This window comes from Triticum urartu, chromosome 4A (assembly GCF_056163025.1).
Source record: "Triticum urartu cultivar PI428250 chromosome 4A, HENAU_Tu73, whole genome shotgun sequence".
NCBI lineage: Eukaryota > Viridiplantae > Streptophyta > Magnoliopsida > Poales > Poaceae > Triticum > Triticum urartu.
Window position 1 is genome coordinate 498,759,324 of NC_141876.1, and position 20,486 is coordinate 498,779,809.

At 51.5% G+C, this 20,486-nt stretch overlaps 2 protein-coding genes across 2 annotated transcripts; one reads left to right on the top strand and one right to left on the bottom strand.

Moving 5' to 3' along the window:
• The first annotated feature begins 1,932 nt into the window (after positions 1–1,932).
• LOC147976295 (uncharacterized) lies at positions 1,933–4,692 on the top strand. The gene is made up of 5 exons (XM_087520812.1): positions 1,933–2,528; positions 2,684–2,975; positions 3,058–3,255; positions 3,702–4,283; positions 4,675–4,692. Exons 1-5 carry the CDS (start codon positions 1,933–1,935, stop codon positions 4,690–4,692), a joined length of 1,686 nt encoding a protein of 561 aa, XP_087376938.1.
• A 693-nt stretch (positions 4,693–5,385) lies between these two features.
• LOC147976296 (uncharacterized) lies at positions 5,386–18,538 on the bottom strand. The gene is made up of 3 exons (XM_087520813.1): positions 18,014–18,538; positions 17,112–17,936; positions 5,386–5,826 (listed from the first exon to the last, which is right to left on the bottom strand). Exons 1-3 carry the CDS (start codon positions 18,536–18,538, stop codon positions 5,386–5,388), a joined length of 1,791 nt encoding a protein of 596 aa, XP_087376939.1.
• Between the last annotated feature and the right edge of the window lie 1,948 nt (positions 18,539–20,486).

The following is a 20,486-nucleotide window of genomic DNA, read 5'->3' on the forward strand; positions in this document are numbered from 1 at the left end:
CAAGTATCCGTGTGTCCAAACATCAAGGGGAAAACCCGAGGAATCACCCCCGGTGAATTCCACTCGATGTAATCATCAAGGTGAACATAAGAGGATCCACCCTTGAGGTTCACACTTGAGGGGTTTCACGACTGTCGGGTGGTTGGTGCGACATATGCCAATGGATGGCTTATCATTATGGGAGCCAATAAAACATCGCCGGTGCCTAGAAACGGGATAAGGCGAAGACATGCACGCCGGCGAATCTTACCTAGCTTCAGGGCTCTCCGTGGAGATAACACCCCTAATGCTGCTCTGCGGGGTCTCCGCATGATCACTAGCTCGAAGGGTAGCTACAGGATGCTCCTTGAGCTGTTCGGTGAAAGGATGAAGGAGGGCAAGGCCAGCCCGCTCCTCTTCTCCTTGTGGTGTCTAAAACTATCGAAAGAGAGATCTCCCTGCATGGGTGTCCTGGGGGGTTTATATAGGCCTACCCCCAGGGGTACAATGGTAATCCGACTGGCGTGGGCCCTAGCCGTCTGTGTCTATGCCCACCGGCTTGTTCCCCGACTGGTGGGCCCCGCCGGCTGCTGATCCTCTGGTCGACAGGCCGGCCCCACCGCTCGAGGGCTTTGTCGGGGGCTGGTTACTGTGGCCCCGCCCTTAGTGGCGAGGGCTTCATCTTGGCAAGCATGGCTACAGTGCCACCGTCGGGCGGCTTGTCACTGTAGCCTTACCTCGTCTTATCTCCATAATGGGGCACCTCCTTCGAGGGAGTGGACTGGCCGGTTACTGGGAATTGGCCATACCCCAGGCCGACTAGGGGTGGCCCGGCCGCCTTCGGGTGTCTCCATGACGGATGGGACCCGCCACCCACGGGTCGTACTGACGGCTCGCCGTGGGTGACATCATGGTCAATATGGCAACAGTGCCGCGCTGAACGGGTGATGGCTGCCCGTACGGCGTACCGTGGCCAGGCGTGCTCCGGGATTCGAGGGTGGTAGGTTTCGCTGTAGCCACGCCCCATCTCATCGCCGTTATGTGGGTGCAGATTTTGAGGGCACGATCTGGGCCGCCTACTAGGGGGGGGGGCTTCTTGGAGTCGGCCTTCTTGTGGCCGGCTTCATGGAGCTGGCCCTCTTGGGGCTTTCTTCTTGGAGTTTTTAGGCCTAGGCCGCCTTCGCACAGCCGGCTTGAGGGGCAGTCGGCTGGAGGAAGGCGGCCCCACGTCTTGGAAGCTTGAAGGCTCGATCGGCCTATAATTTTTCTGAAGTGCCAGGGGGAGCCGGCTAGGCTACCCATGGTCATTTACTCCGTCAGTAGTCCCCGAAGCTGGTTGGGCTCCGAGGCAGAAAAAGGAGTCGAGAAGCTCAAACAGCTTCATGTCTTGAGGAGCCGGAGCCGGCTTTGATTAGGTGCGCCGTCTTTTGGAGGGCGTCGAAGTTCGTGGGCGGGAACCAAGTGGCGCGCGAGTTAGGCTGCGGGCTGACCGCCCGCGCGCCATGTGGCACCCAGTGGCTGGACGGGCCTGCCAGCCCACGCGCGCGACAGGACACCGCCGTAGTCAGGGGCCCGCCACTACCGGGCCATGGCCCACGCTCGGATCTTCTGCGGCCCGGCCGGACCGCGCACCTCCCTACGGCGGTTGCCACATGCCGTGGAAACGCAACAAGCGCAGGACGTGGGGGGAGTGGGCGCAGTTAATCCCACGTTCCCCCACGCCTCGCCTCCTCGGCTTCGCCGTACGAGGCTTATAAGTAGGGGGAGGAGGGGGAGCGGCAAACGCTCGCACGCTCGCCCTCGCCCCGCCCCTTCCATTTCTTCTTCTCTGCCGCCACAACTCCCCGCCGCCGCCCGACTCTTCCGCCAACCTCCTTGGCTCGCTGTTGCTTTGCCGCGGCAGGGTCACGTGTCTCTCCATCGCCGCATCTTTCTCGTCGCCGCGCCATTCTCATGGCGCTGTCGAGCTCCTGGGACGGCTCCAATGTCCACGACGACCACGTTGACTTTCTCCGCCGGACACGGCGGCTGCCGGGCGCGGACCACGTGCGGGTCCGTCTCGCGCCGGAGAGGGAGATCTCACCGGCACCGGAAGAGGACGAGCGGGTAATCTTCCGCTCGCATTTCCTGCGCGGCTTTGGCCTGCCGGCGAGTGGGTTCTTCCGCTCCTTCCTCGAATTCTATCATCTCCAGCCGCATCACCTCACTCCCAACGCGGTGATGCTGCTATCGGCCTTCGTCACCCTGTGCGAGGGTTTTCTTGGCGTCCTCCCCACCCTTGAACTGTGGGGAGAGTTCTTCCAGTGCAAGCTTGGCACTATTGTTGCAGGCGTGCCCGCCCCATGCGACGCCTTCATCGCCATGCGGAGGACGGGCGACAACAACCCGTTTCCGTCCATCCCACTGATCCAGTCTGTGAAGCTATGGCAGAAGTCTTACTTCTACGTGAAGAATATCGCTCCGCAAGGCGACTTCGTCAACCTGCCGGCTTACGTAGCTGGCCCGCCGGCTGGGAGGCAGCCTTCATGGTCCTTCCGGTTTTTTTCCTTCCATGGGTGGCATGGTTTTATTTTTGCAAGATGCATGGTTTTGCTTCCATGGAAACAAAATCGTACATCTCATGGAAGCAAAAAAACATGTTTATTTGTGCCAAAAAGTTGGATTTTTTTTCAAAATCCAAGTAAGACTGGTGAAAAATCAAAAAGTATCCGGGCGGGGCCGCCTCCATTGCCCGGCTCCGGGTGATGATCCAGTCGGAGGGTCTATCCGGGGTCGACCTGGTGGCTGCCTTCATGGAGCGCTGGGTGCTTCCGCTCCAGGGCCGACCTCACATGATCGGCCAGATGAGCGGCCGCTTCGACCCGTGCCGGCTAAGCTCCAAGGAGATGCCTCACACCGAGGTGTCTTATATGGTGAATTATATTTCCAACTGCAAGCTCATCGAGGAGTGGCAGTATGGCAAGGAGCCATATTCTCGCGCCAATCCTCCGCCTATGGTAAGCTTCTCTTCTTTTTTTTCTTTGCTTGTTGCCGAGTTCATGGTGGCCGACTCCTGACTAGCCGTCTTTTCTTTGGAAGAACCCCGTGCTTCCGCCAGCAGCCGGGGCCGCGGGGGTGGAACGCCAGTTCCTCCCCGACCATATGATGGACGATGTAGACTACCCGGACCTAGGGGCGGCCGCCATGGAAGACGACGTCGCGGGGGAAGGCGGCGACGCAGGCGGGTCCGTGTTCGGGTCCGCCTTTGAGGACTGGCAAGATGACGACGAGGCCGAAGTCATTCCGCGCCGCTGACCGGCGCCCGATCACCAAGGCGCGGGCCCATCTGCAGGGTCGGCTGCTCATGGAGGCGCGCAGAAGCGCCAGGCCGCGACGACCCACTTCGGCAGTCGGCCGAAGAAGCCCAAGAGTACCGCGGCGACGACCAAGCGGGACGAGGCGGCCGCGAAGGCAGCCCGCTTTCGCAAGGTGGTGAAGCAGCCGCAGGCGGTCTCAGCGTAAGTGTTGCTATTCTCATGCCTTTCTTTTTTCTTCTTCTTCGGTTGATGTTTTTCCAAACCCTTTTTCTCAATTTATCAAACAGGGCCCCTCTTTCCCTTGGGCGGGTCTCGGCTGCCTCCATAGTCGGAGCCGTGGGAGGGTCTTCGAGCTCCCGCCGGGTGGATCCCCGCGCCGACCTCCTAGAGGCGACGGAGCGGAACGCACGGGAAGTGCGGGAGGAGTGGGAGGCGGAGGAGCGGAGGGCGGCTCGAGAGGCGAAGCAGAAGTCGGCGGAGGCGCGAGCCGTCGCGGCTGCCAAGGCCCAGGCGGAGGCCGCAGATGCGGAAGGGGAGGCGGAGGCCCAGCAAAACCAGCCTTCGCAGTTCGTCATTCCCCTCCGCGCCGCGGCTCCCGACACCCCTGTGCCCCCGTTGGAGGAGACCGGCCGTGGCCAGCCGGAGATGGAGAGGGAGGTGGCGCCATCGCCGCCGACTGGAGCGGACCGAGGAAGCCGGCCTGAAGTGCCGCCCGTGCAGCCGGCTGGAGGCGAGCCGGTTGTGGGAGGGGATCTTGTGATCTCGTCGCCGCCTCGCCGGCACATGGGGAAGGCGACTTCAGCGCCGTATGCGCATAAAACCGTGGAGGCCAGCTCGTCGGCCCAGGACCTAGAAGCGGCCAGCGATAGCTCGTCCGGGTGGACGCCGGGCGGCGGGACAACCGTGCTGAATGTGGCGGCGCAGGACGCCCGGAACCGGCTTCAGGCCCAAGCCACCGCGCTAAAGCAGTACACCCAGGAGTTTCTCACGACGCGATCGGTTATTCGGGTGAGTCCTCCTGCTCTTTGTCGATTGCTTTTGATTTCTTCCGTGGGGGCGCGTCAGCGCACCCACTGGGTGTAGTCCCCAAGTTCCGAGCCGGCTGCTGAGCAGGCGGCTTGGAACTTCTTGGAAAGCTTGATTGTCGTCTTGTTCTTACTCGCGTCCCTTGTCTTATCTGGAGGAGTATCACAACCTCCGCGCGGCCGCTTTCAACTCCCAGGCCCAGGAGTTGAATCAGAGGCCACTGATCTGACCGAGAGCTGGAGTAAGTGCTTCGTTTTTCTTTTAAGTGGGGGCGCGTCAGCGCACCCACTGGGTGTAGTCCCTGAGATTTGGGCCAACTACCGAGTAGTCAGGTCGGATCTTTTCCTGATGACTTCTTTCTTCATATTTGCAGGGTCCAATGCTGACTTGAGGAGCCAGCTAAGCGGAGCCCAGTCCTCCCTTCGCGTCAAGGAAGACGAGTGCGCCGCCCTGGCCCAGGAGCGTGATCGCCTGGCCAAGAAGCTGGCCGACCAGGAGGAGAGCCACAAGGCGGCCCTGAAGGCGGCACAGGACAGCGAGGCCGCCCTTAAAGCCGAATATGAGACCGAGGCGACAACTGGGCCGAGACGAGGCATGCGCTGAGCCAAGGCTACAGCCGGGTGGAAGACTTGATTGACGGTAGGCTGCCTTCTTCTTTGCTTCCTTGCCTGCCTCCTACTATCTGATTCATTTTTTGACTTTGTGCCACTGCTTTCCTCTTTGTGCAAATTACTTTCCCGGCTACTCTGCCGCCGCCGCCCAAGCCATCGAGGCCTACCATGACGCGCGACGGCAGGCGGGGGCCGAGATCACGTCGGGTGCCAACCGCTCACTTGAGGAGCAGCTTCTGGGGCTTCAAGCCCACCTGCAGCCGGCCCACCGCATGCTCCGCCGTCTTCAGCGCACCGGGGCGCAAGTGCTGGCCGCCCTCTGGCCTGGCGAGGTGATTCCGCGCACCCCAAGTTGGACTGCCGACTGGCTGGAGGTCGCAGTCGGCCGCTTCGAGGCTTGGAAGGCGTCAGCGGCCCAGTCTGGCGCAGGGCAGGCACTGGAGTTCGTCCGAGCCTGGTATCCAGGGCTGAACTTAGACTAGTTGAGCACCTGGCGGCAGGAGGCTGACGAGGAGCTGGAGGCGGTGCGGCCGACTATCGTCCAGCGCGCCTCGGCGATCACCGAGTACACCGACACCAGTGCCTTTGCCCATGAGATGGATGATGCCGGCGTCGCTCAGCCAGAGGAGTGGTTCAGGCTGAACCCGGCAGAAGGTGAGGACTCGGCGGAGGAGATTGCCTCCAGCGATGAGGGCGAAGGGGAAGAAGGAGAGGATGGTGAAGACGTTGCGCCAGACGGCGAAGCGACAAGCCCGCCTCAGCTTGATCGTGCCTCCAGCAACGATGCTGAGACTCGCCAGCCGGTCACTCCGCCAGCTGGCACTGCCGACTCCACCAACCTGTCCAACTCGCATGTCGTCCCTTTGGCCTGATCCGCTGTCCTTGCTTTCCTGCTTGTTACTCTTTTGAACAATCTTTAAATTTGCGCAGTTCCACCCACTGGGGGTGTATTCAGACTATGTTTAATGCTGGCCTTTCAAAGGTCTTTTGTGTAAATATTATGCATGTGTTTGGCTTCTGTTTATGTTTGCTTTTTATCCTTTGGCCTTTTCCTTTGCCGCCTTCCCTTGGCCGCCGCCTTCCCAGCCGGACAGCTGCTCTGCAGTCTGTGGCCGGAGAAGGACTTGGTCGTTTTCGGAAGGCAAGTACTGGAGCTTTCTCAGATTGCAGCAAGGTGAACGGGAAGCCGGCCAGCCGACTACTTTGGTAGCCGGCTGGCGGGGTGGGAGGCCGGCTCGCGTTATATAAGTTCGTTGGTCCTTACCCATTTTTCGCGTGGGCATCCTTTCCTGCCCTTGGCTCTTGCCAGTCGGACAGTCGATTCTTCGAGCTGCAACTTTTGGCAAGAGGGGGCTTGGGTGCCGGCACACTACTTGTCTGACTGCAGGTGGCACTTCAGATATAACTTGAGGCGGCGAGTCCCCGGGCCGACTGGTCGAACCCGGTGTCGGACGAAGAAAGCAAATGTAGTAACATAATCGTATGCGTGATACTCATCATTCATAGATAAAATAGGGTAATCCCCGAGTGCTCCTCGGGGCACCCCTTGTCTCGTACTTAGTACAAAAGGTAGCGTGCTACGTACTGCTTTTTAACTGTAAAATCTTCGGAGGAGATTGGCGTTCCACGGTCGTTCCGACTCCTTGCCGGAATCATCTCTCTTGCGTGCCTTTGAAAGTGCAACTATCCCTAGGTGGTTTTGGTAATTCATAACAACATATAGCTCATTGAGCTAATGCTATTCCAAGATGACTATTTCAGGAAAGCTCAATGATTGACATGGCATGGATGTGAAAGTGGAACCCTCAAAATGCTAAGTACAAAAGTTTGGCTCAAGCTCAAAAGCTCAAGACTCTTCATTTTATATTTTAGTGATCCAAGATCACAATGAGTCTTTAGGAAAAGCCAATACTATCAAGGAGGGATGAGGTGTTGCTTAATGAGCCTCTTGCTTCATGTGCTTAGTGATAAGCTCCAAAACCCTCAACTACTTTCCCATATCCACATATGACCTAAACCCTAAGCCAAACTCGGTCCTACCGATTCTTTCTATCCGGCGCCACCGAGTTTCACTTGTCATAAGCCACTGCCAAACCCTAGCAATTCGGTTCTACCGATAGGGATCTCGGTCTCACCGAGATGGGATTGCAAACTCTCTGTTTCCCTTTCATAACTTTTCTGTCTCACCGAAAGAGCGAATCAGTCCCACCGAGATTGCAATGTAAATTCAGTGTTTCCTTTTTGTAACTTTTCGGTCTCACCGAAAGAGCAAATCGGTCCCACCGAGTTTGCCTGACCAACTCTCTGGTTAGCTAATTACCAAAATCAGTCTCACCGAGTTTGTGTAATCGGTCTCACCGAGATTACGTTATGCCCAAACCCTAACCATATCGGTCCTACCGAGTTGCATGTCAGTCCCACCGAAAATCTCTAATGGTCACTAGGTTTACCTTTTCGGTCCGACCGAGTTTGTTGATTCGGTCCCATCGAGATTGGAAAAGTGTGTGTAACGGTTGGATTTTGTGTGGAGGCTATATATACCCCTCCACCTCCTCTTCATTCCTAGAGAGAGCCATCAGAACACATACACAATTCCAACTCATATGCTCTGAGAGAGAACCACCTACTCATGTGTTTAGACCAAGATATTCCATTCCTACCATATGAATCTTGATCTCTAGCCTTCCCAAGTTGCTTTCCACTCAAATCTTCTTTCCACAAAATCCAAATCCTATGAGAGAGAGTTGAGTGTTGGGGAGACTATCATTTGAAGCACAAGAGCAAGGAGTTCATTACCTACACACCATTTGTTACTTCTTGGAGAGTGGTGTCTCCTAGATTGGCTAGGTGTCACTTGGGAGCCTCCGACAAGATTGTGGAGTTGAACCAAGGAGTTTGTAAGGGCAAGGAGATCGCCTACTTCGTGAAGATCTACCGCTAGTGAGGCAAGTCCTTCGTGGGCGATGGCCATGGTGGGATAGACAAGGTTGCTACTTCGTGGACCCTTTGTGGGTGGTTGCTTCTTCGTGGACCCTTCGTGGGTGGAGCCCTTCGTGGACTCGCGCAACCGTTACCCTTTGTGGGTGGAGCCCTCCGTGGACTCGCGCAACCGTTACCCTTTATGGGTTGAAGTCTCCATCAACGTGGATGTAGGATAGCACCACCTATCCGAACCACGGGAAAAACATGCGTGTCTCCAATTGCGTTTGAATTCTCCAAACCCTTCCCTTTACATTATTGCAAGTTGCATGCTTTACTTTCCGCTGCCAATATACTCTTTGCATGCTTGCTTGAATTATGTGATGATTGCTTGACTTGTCCTACAATAGCTAAAATCTGCCAAGAACTAAAATTGGGAAAAGGTTAAGTTTTTATTTGGTCAAGTAGTCTAATCACCCCCCCTCTAGACATACTTTCGATCATACAAGTGGTATCAGAGCTTTGGTCTCCATTTGCTTTGATCTCCATAGCTTTTGGTGGTCATAGCCTTGGTTTCACAACCTAGGAGAGTATGGCATCTAGCGAGGGAAATTATCACCGTAGAGGTCCTTACTTTGATGGTAGAAATTTTGCTAGTTGGAAGCATAAAATGAAAATGCATATTCTTGGACATAACCCCGCCGTTTGGGCTATTGTGTGTGTTGGTTTGCAAGGTGACTTCTTTGATGGGAAAGAACCAAACCGTGAAGCTACCGCGGATGAGTTGAAGATGTTGCAATACAATGCTCAAGCTTGTGATATTCTCTTCAACGGATTGTGCCCCGAAGAATTCAACAAAATCAGCCGTCTTGAGAATGCAAAGGAAATTTGGGACACTTTGATTGATATGCACGAAGGTACCGACTCCGTCAAGGAATCCAAGTTGGATGTGCTTCAAAGTCAACTTAACAAGTTCAAAATGAAGGATGGTCAAGGTGTCGCTGAAATGTACTCTAGGCTTGCTCTCATCACAAATGAGATTGCCGGCTTAGGAAGTGAAGAGATGACCGATAGATTCATCATCAAGAAGATTCTAAGAGCCTTGGATGGAAAATATGATACCGTGTGCACATTGATCCAAATGATGCCCAATTACAAAGATCTCAAGCCAACGGAGGTGATTGGAAGAATTGTTGCTCATGAGATGTCACTTAAGGATAAATAGGAACTTCACAACAAATCAAGTGGTGCCTACAAAGCCTCATGTGAAGCCCCTACATCATCAAGTGAGAAACAAAACTTCAATGAAGAATTGAGCTTAATGGTGAAGAACTTCAACAAGTTCTACAAGAGTAGAAGCAAAGATAGAAGCTTCAAGTCAAGGTCCTACAATGACAAAAGATCTTCTAGTCGAGAGCGAAACTGCTACAGTTGTGGAAGACCCAGACACTATTCCAATGAGTGTACGGCTCCCTACAAGAGAAGAGAAGATTCTCCAAAAAGAAGAAGCAAAGAATCACCACCAAGAGAGAGAAGGAGTAGAGATGATCGTTATGAACGAAGATACTCACGGAGAAGCAAGGATTCAGAAAGGAAGGAAAAATCATCAAGAAGCTACACAAAACGAAGACATCAAGCTCATGTTGGTGAATGGGTATCCGGCTCCGACTCCGACAGCCACTCCGACTCCGAAGATACTCAAGATGAAGGTGTTGCCGGTCTAGCACTTGTGTCAACCAACTCCTACGACATATTTGACTCACCAAATGAAGGAATTGGAAGATGCTTCATGGCCAAAGGTCCTAAGGTAACACACCCCGAGTATGTTGATTTCAATAGTGATGAAGATGACTTGTTAGGTGATGATTTGCTTGTTGACAACTCTAGTGATGAATACTATGATGAAACGTCAATTAATCATGCAAATCAAGATAAAACGAATGACAATGATAAGGAGAAGATTGAGGCTCTAACTAAAGAACTAAACACTCTTAAGTTAGCTCATGAAACTATCTTCGAAGATCATCGAGAACTTTTAAGAGCTCATGAGAAATTACGCTTTGAAACGCTCAATCTTGAGCAAGAACATGAGTTCTTAAAAGCAATCAATGATGATCTCCGCAAGAAAAGTTCTTCTTACATTGCCAAGCGTTTACTCTTATCCACTTACATGCCTCAAGTCAAGTCTAGTAACAAGAACAAGAAAGATTCTTCCTCTAGCAGTAACAATGATCATGCTAAATCCAATATTGTTGCTTCTAGTAGTTCTCTTGATTCCACTAATGATTCTCTTAGCCAAGTTACACTTGAGCAAGAAAATAGCTTATTGAAGGGAATTATAGAGAAAGGAGTGTACAAAAGCCTTGCCGGGAGTAAGCAATTCGAGGAAATTGTGCGCAAGCAAGGAATGCACCGGAAGAATCAAGGTGTTGGTTTTGAACGAATGTTCAATGCCAATGGTGTTGAGTGGGAAGAAGATCAATACCCCAAGACAAAGTTTGTTCCTCAACAAGAGAAGTATGATACTTCTTTCAAGGGGACACAAGCTCAAGATGATCTTCCACCACAAGACTACAAGCAAAAAGGCAAGGACAAGCTTCAAGAGGAAATTGATGCATTTGAAGAAGCTCCTAAGACCTTAGTCAAGTGGATTCCCAAGACTACTTCAAGTTCCACTTCATCAAGTACGACTACAACTCCAAGGATTCCCATCAAGATGGTGTGGATCCAAAAGAAGAAGAACTAGAGAGTTCTTGAGGGTGACTCCGCCAACATACTTCACTCTTATCATTTTGGCAAGAACAAGTGCAATCAACTTCCACATCTTGCACTAGTTCAAGGAGTCACAAACCCTCTTGTTGGTAAGACAAGGGACAAGGTAACCTAAAAGTTTTCATGGACATCATCTTGTGTGTGCATCACTCTATGTCTATGGATATCCTTGTTTTTTCCTTGTGGGACTAACCCATGTAGGTATTGAAAGTGCAATTCACTCAAATGGATAGCTCCAAGTGATCTACATCAACATTGAGCATCCACATCTTCAACATCTACATGAAGTCATCATCGACAAAACCCGAGGTTAGTTCATCCCTCTAAGGGGGGATATCACATCTAGGGGGAGCTTTACTCTAAGACTTGAGCTAAAGCAACTCTAAAGATGTGAACACAACAATGCTTTATGTAAAAGTGGTAACCCCACTTGAGCTTAAACGATGAGTATGACCTATGATCAAGTGTTCTCACTTGACTCCTAAGTCAATATACTCATATATAGATGACCTTGTCATCGCAAATTGCTTGATAGATGCTAGAATTGGTTATGCATGCCTTGTCACATATTTCATTTGCCATCTTATTGTGTGAGCATGCTGGTTGCATATTTTACTCATTCGAGGACATCCACTTGTTGTTTTGATTGTTCGGTTTTATTTCCTTTTGCCAAGTGGATGGACAAGAATACCTAAGAACCTCCTCTAGCTATCTATGCTTTTCTCGTCTCAAACTCTATTCATGCTACATCACAAAATTTGATCAAGTCAGATTCGAACCACTCTGTGTGAGGAGCGCTCGGAGTCCCCGATTCGTCATAGACTTAAACTTCCAAAACCTCTTTATGATTCTCGGTCTGACCGATACCCCACTTTCGGTCCTACCGAGATCATTAAGTTGATCTAGGTTTTCGATCTCGGTGCAACCGATTTGAACCTTTCGGTCACACCGAGTTGCAACAACTGTATACAGTTTTGCATCTCGGTGCCACCGAGTCGTTCCACCCGGTCACACCGACAGGGTCGGGCTATATATAGTCACGGGCAAAATTTGGAAATTTCTCCTAACCCCTTCGCCCGTGCGATAGCCTGCTCTGCCAACGTGGTCTCCGGATCGTCTTCTCGCCGCCAGCTGCCTCCAGTCGCTGGTTTCCATCGCCGTCAACGGGAATTCTACCCCGCCGTTGCCGCCGTAGCGAGTCTCCGCCGAACTAGGGTATGGACTCGATCTTTGTGCTATTCTCCAATCCGATTCCTAGCACATTGTGATCATATTGATTCTAGCCATGTTTGATAAACTTCTATCCAGTCAATGAACTCGTAGATTAGGTTTGATTCGAAAATTCTAGGTTTAGGTTTCCGCCGAAACCATCTCGGACCCACCGAGTTGAAAAACTCGGTCCCACCGATTTGGCTTATGCCATTGCACAAGTGAGACTCGGTCTGACCGAGAATTACTTATCGGTGTGACCGATTTTGGAACTTTGTGAAACCCTAGCAGTCTCGGTGCCACCGAACTGTGACTCGGTCCAACCGAGTTCACTAGTTTAGGTTCCAAAACTGCTTCGGTATCACCGAGTTTGAAAATCGGTAGATCCGAGATTATTTTAGTGGGAAACTAAAACTAAGTTTTTGAGTCATTCTTTTGCAAAAATCTCTGCATTTTGTGATGCTCATCTATTCTACCTCATCTATAAACTGTTCACAGGGTCAGCAGTCAGCTTGTTCATCATGTCAGACCAGAGTGATAGCCAGAACATGTTAGAAGAGCAAGTGCAGATGAGTGAGGGCATTAGTCCCTCAAGCTCTTCAGATGATGGCAGCAGAAGCACTCCTAGCAATCTGCCAAAAGCTGTCACCAGACAAAGGAAGAAGAGAACCTCAGAATCAGAGGATGAGGATTATGTGGCAGAAGAGGAAGCAACTTCAAAGAGAGTAGTGCTTGAGAAGGAACATGGCTCAGCTCAAGGCACAAAGCCAGGCCTGAAAGTTAAAAGGCCAGCAGGCAGGCAGCCTATGTCAAAGGCCAGGGCTTCAACTGAAAAGCCTGCACCCAAAGAGCCAGTTGCTGCTGAAGGAAAGAAAAGGAAGGAAAGGGTCAAGAAGACCGTAGCCAGAGTGCTTGGAAAGACTTCCATCATGGAAGAGGAAGAGGAAGAATAGGTTGCTGCTCCAGCACCTAAGGCACCTAAGCTTATGGGTGATGCTATCAGGACAGGGGCTGCCACATCTAAGCCCAAAGAAGCACCCAAAGCTGCCTCCAAGCCCAAGTTTGCACCAAAGAGAAATACAAGGAGCATACCTGTAACTGAGAAGAACAAGGCCCCAGTGCCTGAAGCTGCAGAAGAAGATGATGAAGAGCAAGTACTCAGAAAACTCAAGCCCAAGATCCCAGACCACAACGATGCTCATCCTGTGGCTGAGGATATGAAGCTCAGGAGAGACTCAGGGCTCAGGAAGTGGAGAGAAGCAGACCCGTATGCTTCAAGGATAAAAACTGCTGTGGATTACAGATTTCACACCAAGGAACAGCAGGACTTCTATAAGACAGTGCTGCTTGATAAGAAGCCAATAGTCTGTGATATGAGATGGGTTGACTGGCAATACATCAAGGACAACGAAGAGCACTACCCTGGAGTGCAAGACAGCTTTAGTGCTTGTGGAGTTGCAGACTTTGTTGGGTAAAAGCTCACAAAGTGGAATGAGGAGCTTATCATGCAATTCTACTCCACAGCACACTTTTATCCAGATGGTAGGATAACTTGGATGTCTGAGGGTACGAGGTACCAATCTACAGTTGCTGAATGGGCACAACTCATCAATGCCCCTGAAGAGCATGAGGATGACTTGGACATTTATGCCAAGAAGAAGATGGACCACAACTCTATGTCCAATATGTACAAGGAAATTCCAAATGAAGCACTTGACACTTTCAAGTTTGGCTCAGTGCACTATCTTCTGTCAGGGCTGCCAACTATTAATTGGATTTTGAGGCACACCCTATTGCCCAAGTCTAGAGATCACAAGATGATCAGGGGCCACGCGATCAACTTGCTTCATATTTTTGACATGCCACAGAAATTCAAAGTCATGAGCCTTATGATTGAAACAATCAAGAGGACTGCAGCAGACCAGAAGAGGAGTTGTGGATATGCCCCACAAATTCAGGAGCTCATTAACTCCAAGATGGGCACGGGCATATACTTATTGGACAAGGGACACCTGCCCATCCGTCTAGATTTTGAAGATAATCAAGTTGTTATGACTGAGAATGAACCATCGTCTGCACAAGCACAAGCAAAGAAGGAGAAGGCAAGGAAGGAGAAAGCTGCCAAGATGCCAACTCAAGAGGAGGCATCTGAGTATTTCTTGAAAACCAAACAAGAGCAGCTTGGTTACCTAATTGCATCCACCCTGCGGATTGAGACAGGACTAGCCACCCTAACTCAGAACCAGGCAAGCCTAGAGAGAATCATGGAACAAAAGTTCTATGACTTGGATGTCAAGGTGACAGAGATTCAGACTACAGTGGAGCAGCTCCAGGATGACATGCAGGAGAGGAGAGGCAGGACTACAACTGATGCCTTTGCCAGAGTGCCAAGAAGTCCGAGGTCGTCTGCAGTGCCAGTTCCTGACACAAGAGCAACCGCCTCAGCTCCAGCCATAGCACCAACCCAACCTGCTCCAGCGTCTACTTCAGCTCGAACTCCAGCGTCTACTTCAGCGTCTACGGAAGCCTTCGTCCTTGGAGTGATCCGGACTCCACCACCACCTGAAGATCAAGCCTGAGCGTCGATCTAGCACTATGCATTTTCTAGGAACTTTTTGGTAACTTGTTGCCAAAGGGGGAGAAAATGTATAGATCATAGGCTTCGAGAGAGAGAGAGTGTTGCTTTTTTCTCTCTTGCTTTATTTGGTGGTTTTTCGAACTTTGTTTGCTTTTGAGTGCTTGAGATACTATGTCATTGCTCGTGAGACATTCATGATCATGTGTTTGATCATAAGCTACACTTAATGTTTGCTTAATGCTATTATCTTATCTATCTTATGTGATCATTCACTATTCTTGGTGATGAGTGCATGTATTTCATTCTTATCATTTTAAGCGCTCCACCAAGATGTATGTGACATGGAAGAGTAACCCATGACTCTAACTCTTTGTGCATTTGCAGTCCAAAGCAAATTTTAAATATGCACAAATTTAGGGGGAGCTCTTACTTATCACATACTTCTCAAAGCGACGATATATTTCATGCTTATTATCATTTGTCGAAGCTTTGATCTATATGTTGTCATCAATTACCAAAAAGGGGGAGATTGAAAGTGCAACTATCCCTAGGTGGTTTTGGTAATTCATAACAACATATAGCTCATTGAGCTAATGCTATTCCAAGATGACTATTTCAGGAAAGCTCAATGATTGGCATGGCATGGATGTGAAAGTGGAACCCTCAAAATGCTAAGGACAAAAGTTTGGCTCAAGCTCAAAAGCTCAAGACTCTTCATTTTATATTTTAGTGATCCAAGATCACAATGAGTCTTTAGGAAAAGCCAATACTATCAAGGAGGGATGAGGTGTTGCTTAATGAGCCTCTTGCTTCATGTGCTTAGTGATATGCTCCAAAACCCTCAACTACTTTCCCATATCCACATATGACCTAAACCCTAAGCCAAACTCGGTCCTACCGATTCTTTCTATCCGGCACCACCGAGTTTCACTTGTCATAAGCCACTGCCAAACCCTAGCAATTCGGTTCTACCGATAGGGATCTCGGTCTCATCGAGATGGGATTGCAAACTCTCTGTTTCCCTTTCATAACTTTTCTGTCTCACCGAAAGAGCGAATCGGTCCCACCGAGATTGCAATGTAAATTCAGTGTTTCCTTTTTGTAACATTTCGGTCTCACCGAAAGAGCAAATCAGTCCCACCGAGTTTGCCTGACCAACTCTCTGGTTAGCTAATTACCAAAATCGGTCTCACCGAGATTACGTTATGCCCAAACCCTAACCATATCGGTCCTACCGAGTTGCATGTCAGTGCCACCGAAAATCTCTAACGGTCACTAGGTTTACCTTTTCGGTCCGACCGAGTTTGTTGATTCGGTCCCACCGAGATTGGAAAACTGTGTGTAACGGTTGGATTTTGTGTGGAGGCTATATATACCCCTCCACCTCCTCTTCATTCGTGGAGAGAGCCATCAGAACACATACACAATTCCAACTCATATGTTCTGAGAGAGAACCACCTACTCATGTGTTGAGACCAAGATATTCCATTCCTACCATATGAATCTTGATCTCTAGCCTTCCCAAGTTGCTTTCCACTCAAATCTTCTTTCCACAAAATCCAAATCGTATGAGAGAGAGTTGAGTGTTGGGGAGACTATCATTTGATGCACAAGAGCAAGGAGTTCATTACCTACACACCATTTGTTACTTCTTGGAGAGTGGTGTCTCCTAGATTGGCTAGGTGTCACTTGGGAGCCTCCGACAAGATTGTGGAGTTGAACCAAGGAGTTTGTAAGGGCAAGGAGATCGCCTACTTCGTGAAGATCTACCGCTAGTGAGGCAAGTCCTTCGTGGGCGATGGCCATGGTGGGATAGACAAGGTTGCTACTTCGTGGACCCTTTGTGGGTGGTTGCTTCTTCGTGGACCCTTCGTGGGTGGAGCCCTTCGTGGACTCGCGCAACCGTTACCCTTTGTGGGTGGAGCCCTCCGTGGACTCGTGCAACCGTTACCCTTTGTGGGTTGAAGTCTCCATCAACGTGGATGTAGGATAGCACCACCTATCCGAACCACGGGAAAAACATCCGTGTCTCCAATTGCGTTTGAATTCTCCAAACCCTTCCCTTTACATTCTTGCAAGTTGCATGCTTTACTTTCCGCTGCCAATATACTCTTTGCATGCTTGCTTGAATTATGTGATGATTGCTTGACTTGTCCTACAATAGCTAAAATCTGCCAAGAACTAAAATTGGGAAAAGGTTAAGTTTTTATTTGGTCAAGTAGTCTAATCACCCCCCCTCTAGACATACTTTCGATCATACAGCCTTCGGCTTTTGCGCGTCGATTAGGTAGTAGGAGTTGTTGCCTAAAGCTCTGTTGATGATGAAGGGCCCTCCCAAGGGGCCGAGAGCTTGTGCTGGCCGGCTGTTCGCTGGATCAGCCGGAGCACAAGATCGCCCTCTTGGAAAGATCTTGGCTTGACCTTCCGGCTGTGGTAGCAGCGCAGACCCTGCTGATAGATGGCGGACCGACTGAGGGCTAACAGCCGGCCTTCTTCCAGCAGGTCAACATCGTCTTCTCGTGGTTCCTTGGCTTCCGCCTCCATCTACATGGTGACCCGAGGCGAGTCGAACTCGATGTCAGTTGGGATGACAGCCTCGGCACCATATACAAGGAAGAAAGGGGTGAAGCCGGTTGAATTGTTTGGGGTAGTGCGCAAACTCCAGAGGACGACCGGCAGCTCGTCGAGCCAACAGCCGGCCGAACGCTCCAGTGGCATGACCAGTCGGGGCTTGATGCCGGAGAGAATGAGGCTGTTTGCTCGCTCGACCTGGCCGTTTGACTGCGGGTGGGCAACGTACGCTAGGTCCAGCCGGATGCCGTGTATTGCACAGAAACGTGCCAGTGCTCCCTTTGCAAAATTTGTGCCGTTGTCAGTGATGATGCTATGCGGCATGCCATACCGGGTTGTAATATCTGCGATGAAAGTAACGGCAGTCGGCCCATTCAGCTTCTTGATCGGCTTTGCCTCAATCCAGTTGGTAAATTTGGCCACAACGACGAGCAGATGTGTCATGCCGCCGCGTGCCGTCTTGAACGGGCCCACCATGTCCATCCCCCAGACGGCAAAGGGCCAGGTGAGGGGGATGGTCTTGAGTGCAGAAGCCGGCAGGTGTTGCTTGGAGCTGAAAACTTGGCACCCTTTGCAGTGTTTGACTAGTTCCTTGGCGTCTTCCAAAGCAGTCGGCCAGAAGAATCCATGGCGAAAAGCTTTGGCGACGAGTGATCTTGAGGCTGCGTGGTGGCCGCATTCGCCTTGGTGGATGTCCGTGAGGATTGCTATGCCCTTCTCTGGTTCGACGCAGTGCTGGAAGACTCCAGTGACGCTGCGCCTAACAAGTTCTCGGCTGATGATTGTGTAAGCTCCGGCTCGGCGTTGAACTTGTCTTGCCGAGATCTCGTCGGTTGGCAGCTCTCTGTTTACTAAGAAGTTGAGGATGGGCTGGGCCCATGATGGAGCGGTGACTTCTTCTATTGTCAGGACTGCCACTGTGATAGGGGCGGGTGGGCTGGGTGGTGAAGAGTTGGAGTCGGAGTCGGCCATCGCCTGTTGTGTTGATGCAGTCCCCGGGCCGGCTGCAGTAGCCCCGGGCCGAGTTCCGAATTCCCTGGGCCAAGTGCTACTATGGAAGTCCCCAGGCCGCCTGTTGGAGTCCCTGCGCCGCCTGCTTGGTTTCCCAAGTCGGATCCGACTGCGTCGGGGTCAGGCGGCACGAAGATGGAATCAGATTCTGGAGACAGCTTGATAGACGGCTTGAGGAGGCGGTGGAGAGAAACGCCGGCTGGTATAGCTTGCCGGGTGGATCCTACTCGTGCCAGGGCATCTGCTTGCATGTTGTCGGCATGTGGTACATGAAGCAACTCACATCCTTCAAAATATCCACTGATTTGCTGGACGAGGAAACGATAGCTCGCCATGTTTGCGTCCTTGGCATCCCAGTCGCCAGATGACTGTTGGACCACCAAATCCGAGTTGCCATAGCACAGGATCCGGCGGATGCCAATCTCTTTGGGTAGCCGGAGCCCGTGTATGAGCGCCTCGTACTCCGCCACATTGTTGGAGGCGGCAAAATGAATTTGCAATGTATACTTGAGCTTGTCGCCCTTGGGAGAGGTGAGGACGATGCCGGCTCCCAAGCCGGTGTGCATCTTGGACCCATCGAAGTGCATCCGCCAGTGAGTGGAGTCGGGGGCCGGTGGCAGGTATTGGGTTTCGGCCCAATCGACGAGGAAGTCGGCCAGTGCCTGGGACTTAATAGCGGTGCGGGGCTGGTAGAAGATCGCGTAGGGGGCCAGCTCAATGGCCCATTTGGCCACCCGGCCGGATGCATCCCGGCTGCCTATGATCTCGGCGAGCGGGGCAGTACACACGACCGTGATGGGGTGCTCTTGAAAATAGGGCTTGAGCTTCTTGGCAGCGAAGTACACACCGTAGCACATCTTCTGATAGTGTGGGTAGTTCTGCTTCGAGGTGGATAAGACTTCGCTTAAATAATACACCAGCCTCTGGACTGGCTGAGCCCGGCCTTCTTCTAGGCGCTGGACTACGATGACTGTGCTGACCACCCGGCTAGTAGCTGCAATGTAAAGGAGCATGGGCTCCTTTTCAGCCGGTGCCACCAAGATAGGCGGCATGGTCAGCATCTTCTTTAGCTCGTGGAAGGCTTGGTCCGCCTGGTCGTTCCACTCGAAATGAGTGGACTTCTTCATGAGTCGGTAGAGGGGGAGGGCTTTCTCTCCGAGCCGGCTGATGAAGCGGTTCAGGGAAGCCAAGCATCCGGTAAACTTCTGGACGTCTCGTAGCTTGGTGGGAACCTCCATTCTCTCTATAGATTTGATCTTCATCGGGTTGCATTCGATGCCGCGTTCAGAGACCAGAAAGCCTAGAAGCTGGCCTACTGGTACTCCGAACACACATTTCTCGGGGTTGAGCTTGATTTGAAATCGGCGCAAGTTTTCAAATGTCTCTCTGACGTCTTCCAGCAAGGTGCCGCACTTCTCTGTCTTCACCACAATATCATTTACATAGACGTGGGCATTTCTGCCGAGTTGCTTGAGGAGGCACTTCTTCATGCAACGTTGAAAGGTGGCACCGACATTTCTCAAGCCGAATGTCATAGTCAGGTAGCAGAAGGCTCCGAAGGGTGTGATGAAGGCGGTATTCAAGTGGTCAGCTGGATCCAACTTTATCTGGTGGTAGCCTGAGTAAGCATCCAAGAAGCTCAACAGCTCGCATCCGGCTGTGGAGTCTATCACTTGGTCAATCCTTGGCAGGGCGAAAGGATCTTTGGGGAAAGCCTTGTTGAGGCTAGTGTAGTCTATACACATGCGCCACTTGTTATTTTTCTTCAGCACGAGGACCGGGTTGACGAGCCACTCTCTGAAGAAAACTTCCATAATGAAGCCGGCTGCCAGAAGCCGGGCTATTTCTTCTCCTACAATCCTTCTCTTCTCTTCTGATAGTCGGCGGAGGGGTTGTTTGATTGGTTTTGCACCTTCTCGGACGTGTAGCTTGTGCTTGGCGAATTCCTTCGGCACACCCGACATGTCCTTAGGGGACCATGCGAAAATGTCCCGATTCTCACGAAGGAAATCGGCGAGCTCGCCTTCCTATTTGCTGTCCAGGTTTGCCCCGATGGTGGCAAACCTTTCTGGGTGATCCAGATCTAGAGGTACCCTCTTTGTTTCTTTGGCCGGCTGAAAAGAACCTTGGGCATCACACTCCTTGGGGTCAGGGGACAGGGCCGACTGCTTGCCTGCCATGGCCACGACTCGGTCCAGTATCTTCTTCTCCTCAGCAATTACAAGGGGCTCGGCCAGCCGGCTACTGGCAGCCGCACACTCGGAGGATTTCTTGTAGTCTCCGGCTATGGTGATGATGCCCTTGGAACTTGGTATCTTCATCTTGAGGTAGGCATAATGGGGTACAGCCATGAACTTGGCCAGGGCAGGTCGGCCAAGCAACGCGTGGTAAGGGCTCTCTAGATCCACCACTTCAAACCACACCGCCTCTCGGCGGAAATGATCCTTGTCCCCGAAGAGGACGTCTATCTTGATCTTGCCGATTGGGGAGCAGGACAGGGCGGGGACAATGCCA

What these genes read in the sequence shown, in the direction of transcription:
- LOC147976295 (XM_087520812.1), top strand. Translation starts at nt 1,933, where the DNA reads ATGGCGCTGTCGAGCTCCTGGGACGGCTCCAATGTCCACGACGACCAC. An exon ending in GCGCCAATCCTCCGCCTATG is followed by an intron (nt 2,976 to 3,057) that starts GTAAGCTTCTCT and finishes TTTCTTTGGAAG; the next exon opens with AACCCCGTGCTTCCGCCAGC. An exon ending in AAGATGACGACGAGGCCGAA is followed by an intron (nt 3,256 to 3,701) that starts GTCATTCCGCGC and finishes GTGCGGGAGGAG; the next exon opens with TGGGAGGCGGAGGAGCGGAG.
- LOC147976296 (XM_087520813.1), bottom strand. Translation starts at nt 18,538, where the DNA reads ATGCACACCGGCTTGGGAGCCGGCATCGTCCTCACCTCTCCCAAGGGC. An exon ending in GCGGCCTGGGGACTTCCATA is followed by an intron (nt 17,937 to 18,013) that starts GTAGCACTTGGC and finishes TCAACACAACAG; the next exon opens with GCGATGGCCGACTCCGACTC. An exon ending in CCGGCATCAAGCCCCGACTG is followed by an intron (nt 5,827 to 17,111) that starts GTCATGCCACTG and finishes GCAAATTTAAAG; the next exon opens with ATTGTTCAAAAGAGTAACAA.